Here is a 4,239-nt window from a genome sequence, read left to right as displayed (position 1 = left end):
CCAGAATGAGCTCTGATGGTGTAGTGGGTAAGGAATTGCACTGCCAACTCAAAAGCAGGCAGTTCAAACCACCACCCTGGTTCACAGGAGAAAGATGGGCAACCTTTTCCCTGGTCTCTGAAAACCCAGTGGAGAGTCAGCTGTTGGTTGCTTCTGACTTGATGGTGTGAGGCATTTTTTGTTTGTTTGTTTTATTTTGTTTTGCTAACAGAATTGTAGACTGTCTTCAAGAAGGTGTTGGAATATAAGTTGTATTTTTAACTTGCAGGTATTGTGCTTTGTAACACTTTCAATGAGACAGGAAACAATCTCAAGCCAATAGGTTAAGGCTATAAATATTCTTACTTCTTGTGGTCTGTATACTTATGATTATTGTTCTAAGCTTTGTGAAGTTATATATGTAGGCAAAGTACAAAAACCATGCTCAGAAATTACTGTCTTCACTTTCAGATAGTGCATCTACACTGCATATTGCAATCTCTTGATCAAATACAGTAGATTCTATCTTTTCTCTGAGACTCTTATCCATATAGGTGAGGGAAGACTCAAGGATTGTGTGAACTTCCCAAGTCAGAGCCTTTCCCTGACATCACTAAACATCTATTTGTCCTGTAAGTGCAGAGCAGTCACCTGGGTTGAGTACCTGCCTTTAGAATGTGGAGAAGTCTTTCTCTGATCTGTTTCGTGCGGACAGCGTATACAACTGGATTGAGGATAGGTGGAATGAGGAAATAAAAATTTGCCAAAAGGATATGGATGTGAGGAGGCACATGATGACCAAAACGGTGCGTGAGAGAAGAGACAGCAATGGGGATATAGAACACAAGAATGGCACAAATATGAGAACCGCATGTCCCCAGAGTTTTAAGCCTAGCTTCAGGGGTTGCCAGACCCATAACAGCCCTGAAAATCATTACATAGGAGGCAGCAATGGCCAATGAATCTAGAATCAATACCAGGAAGCCAATTCCCATTCCATATAAGTTGTTGATTGTTGTGTCACCACAAGCCAAGGTGACCACAGCCATGTGCTCACAATAGGAATGGGCAATTATTTGGGTCCGATAAAGGGGTAGCCTCAGACGGATCATCAAGGGAAGTGGTCCAATGTAGAGTATCCCCCGGAGGAGGGCAGCCAGCCCCAAATAACCTACAACTTCGTGGGTGAGCACTGTGGTGTGACGTAGTGGATCACAGATGGCCACATAGCGATCAAAAGCCATAGCAAGGAATATGCCTGACTCAACAGTGGCAAAGCAGTGGATGAAGAACATCTGAGTCAAGCAGGCATCCAGGCCAATGTTACAGGCTCCAAACCAGAAGACAGCGAGCAGCTTGGGCATGGTAGAAGTTGACAGGACCAAGTCAATGATGGCTAACATGCACAGAAAAAAGTACATGGGCTGATGCAGGCTGCGCTCTACCCTTACTATTGCTAGAATGGTCACATTCCCCATTATAGCCATCACGTACATGGAGCCAAAAGGAATAGAAAGCCAAATATGCAGGGATTCCAGGCCTGGGATACCGGTTAACTGAAAAGATGTCAATACTGAGCAGGCATTGTTAGAGGTAAGCATGTTTTGAAGAAGTGGTGTATCCAGTAGTCAGGAGATCTTAGTTTTAGAGTTTGACTTCTGTGTGATATATTGCCTCTGGAAATTGTAGACTAGCTTCTCATTTCTATCTTAGGAAAGTTGTTGACTCTAAAAAAAAAAGATTATTCCAACTTGAATATATTCCTAAATGAATATATATATTAAAAACTCACTGCAATTGAGTTCTGGCTGATAGTAACTCTCCACTGAGCTTCTAAGACAGTGAATAGTTAATGAGAGGAAATTACCTGTCTTTCTACCTCAGATTTGAACCTCTGAGACAAGCAAACTCTGCATAGGCAGTGCCACTTGTGATGGACTTTGCCACCAGAGGTCCCTGTATAAAAATTGAAACTATTACATCACTCCCATGTTAAATGTAGAAAGAGTTGTGTTCATTGTTTTTACTGTGAAATTGTTTTCCTACACTGTAGACCCATTCATTGCCTTCAAGTTAGAATTGACCCATTATTCACCTTCCACTGGTTTCCAGGGAGGAAACCATCTTTTTTTTTGTGAGAAATCATTGGTGTATTTGAACCACTAGAGATTCTTGGCTTTTGAATTAGCAGCACAACTTTCTACGGGTTATATCACCAGAGCATCTGGGGGAAAAACATTATACTGGGGAAAGTAGTAAAAAAGAGTAAGACCTTAAATAAGATAAATTGACACAGTGACTGCAAATATGGACTTAAACATGGCTTAAATGTTGAGGGTAGCTCAAAATAGGACACATTTTTCACCTGTTGTTCATAGAGTCCTTTGAGTACTAGGTAGCTTGACAAAACCTAACAACAACAATACCACATTAAAAGTTCCCCGAAATGTGCATATTCATAGTCAATTTATTTACATCACTTTTCCTAAAGGAACTGAGAAACACATAAAAGTTTTATGTGCAATGATTAAATGAAATCCTTGTAGTGTTCCTATTCCAGTGCCTGCATATATTTCTCTTAGTAATATATGAGTAAAAATATTGTAACAAGAACTGATTGTTTTGTTACTGCTATGTGCCTTCTAGTCAACCACAACCTATAGCAACCCTATGAACAATGGTTCTGAACCTTGGCCCTATCCTGAGCCATCTTCATCTTCCCTGACACATTTGACTCCATTGTCACTGTGTCAATCCATTATATCCAAGGTTACTCTTCTGCTCTGACCTTCTACCCTTCCAAGCATGATGTCCTTTTCCAAGGAAGTCTCCCTACTGATGACACATGCAAAATATGTGAGACAGAGGTTCAGTATTCTTGCCTCCAATGAACAAAAATGTTTTGCCATCTCTAGGACAGGCATGCTTATTTTCTTGGCAATCCATGGTATGTTCAATACTTTTCATGAGTACCACAACTCAAAGACACGTATTCTTCATCATCCATTGTCATTGTCCAGCTCTCAGATGCATAGAAAGCAATTGAGGAGACCACGGCCTGGATAAAGCACACCTTAGTCTCTAGACTGACATTTTTTTTTGTTGTTGTGTACTGTTGAATCAGATCCAACTGGCACAGGAGGTGATTGCCCCTCCTTCTCCAGCAGAGCATGTCTGGTGGATTCAAACTGGTTGCCTTCTGGATTGCAGAGGAGCTTCTTGCCTCTAGGCCACCAGAGTTTCCTTTTGACATTGTTGTTTTTTAGCAATCTAGAGAGATTATTGACAGCAGATTTTTCCAATGCTACTCATCTTTTGATTTCCTGACTGCTAATGCCAAGAATGTTGATTATGGATCCAAGCAAATGAAATAATCAACAACATCAGTCTTTTCCACTTCTATCATTATACTGCCTATTGGCCAAGTGTTGAGGATCTTTGTTTTCTTGATATTAAGATACAGTCCATGTGGAAGGCTGTCATCTTTGACCTTTAGCAGTAAATGCCTCAAGTCCACCTCAGTTTCAGTAAGCAGAGTTGTGTCATTTGCATAATGCAAGCTGTTGAGGAGTCTTCTTCCTCCAATCCTAATGACACATTCCTCTTCATAAAGTCCAACCTCCTGAGTCATCTGTTCTCAATATAGACTGAAAAGGTATGGAGAAAGGATACAATCCTGAAGCACTTGTTTTTTTATTTTGAACCATGCAGCGTTCCCTTACTCTGTTTAGAAAACAGCTTCCTGGTTAAGTATAGGTTTCAAATGAACATAATCAGGTGTTCTGGGATTCCCATTCTTCTCAATATTAGGCACACTTTATTGTAATCCACACCGTCAAATGCCTTTGCATAGTCTATAACATAAATAGGCATTCTGCTGATACTCTCTGCTTTCAGCCATCTGACATCAGCAATGATATCCCTAGTGCCATGGCCTCTTCTAAATCCAGCTTATATATCCAACAAGTCTATTTTGATGTACTGTTCCAGTCATTTTTGGATAATCTTCAGCAAGATTTTGCTTGGGTGTGATATTAGTGATATTGTTTGATAAGTTCTACACTCTGTAGGATCACTTTTTTTTGAATGATAATAAATATAGTTTTGTTCCAGCCAGTTGCCCAGGTAGCTGTCTTTCAGATTTCTTGCCACAACTGGTGATCACATTCAGGACTGCATTTGTTTGCTGGAATATTTCAATGGGTATGCCCTCAATTCCTGGGGAGTTACTGATTTTTGTATTAATAATAAATAATAATA

The 4,239-nt window shown here is 40.2% G+C and overlaps 1 protein-coding gene across 1 annotated transcript; it reads right to left on the bottom strand.

Moving 5' to 3' along the window:
- Positions 1-626: 626 nt before the first annotated feature.
- On the bottom strand, positions 627-1,580 carry LOC102861015 (olfactory receptor 52M1-like). Its single transcript, XM_006885707.1, has one exon. It carries the CDS (start codon positions 1,578-1,580, stop codon positions 627-629), a length of 954 nt encoding a protein of 317 aa, XP_006885769.1.
- Between the last annotated feature and the right edge of the window lie 2,659 nt (positions 1,581-4,239).

Source organism: Elephantulus edwardii, unplaced genomic scaffold, assembly GCF_000299155.1.
Source record: "Elephantulus edwardii isolate Elephantulus edwardi_28Jun2011 unplaced genomic scaffold, EleEdw1.0 scaffold00044, whole genome shotgun sequence".
Lineage (NCBI taxonomy): Eukaryota > Metazoa > Chordata > Mammalia > Macroscelidea > Macroscelididae > Elephantulus > Elephantulus edwardii.
This window is presented reverse-complemented; position numbering and strand designations above follow the sequence as displayed.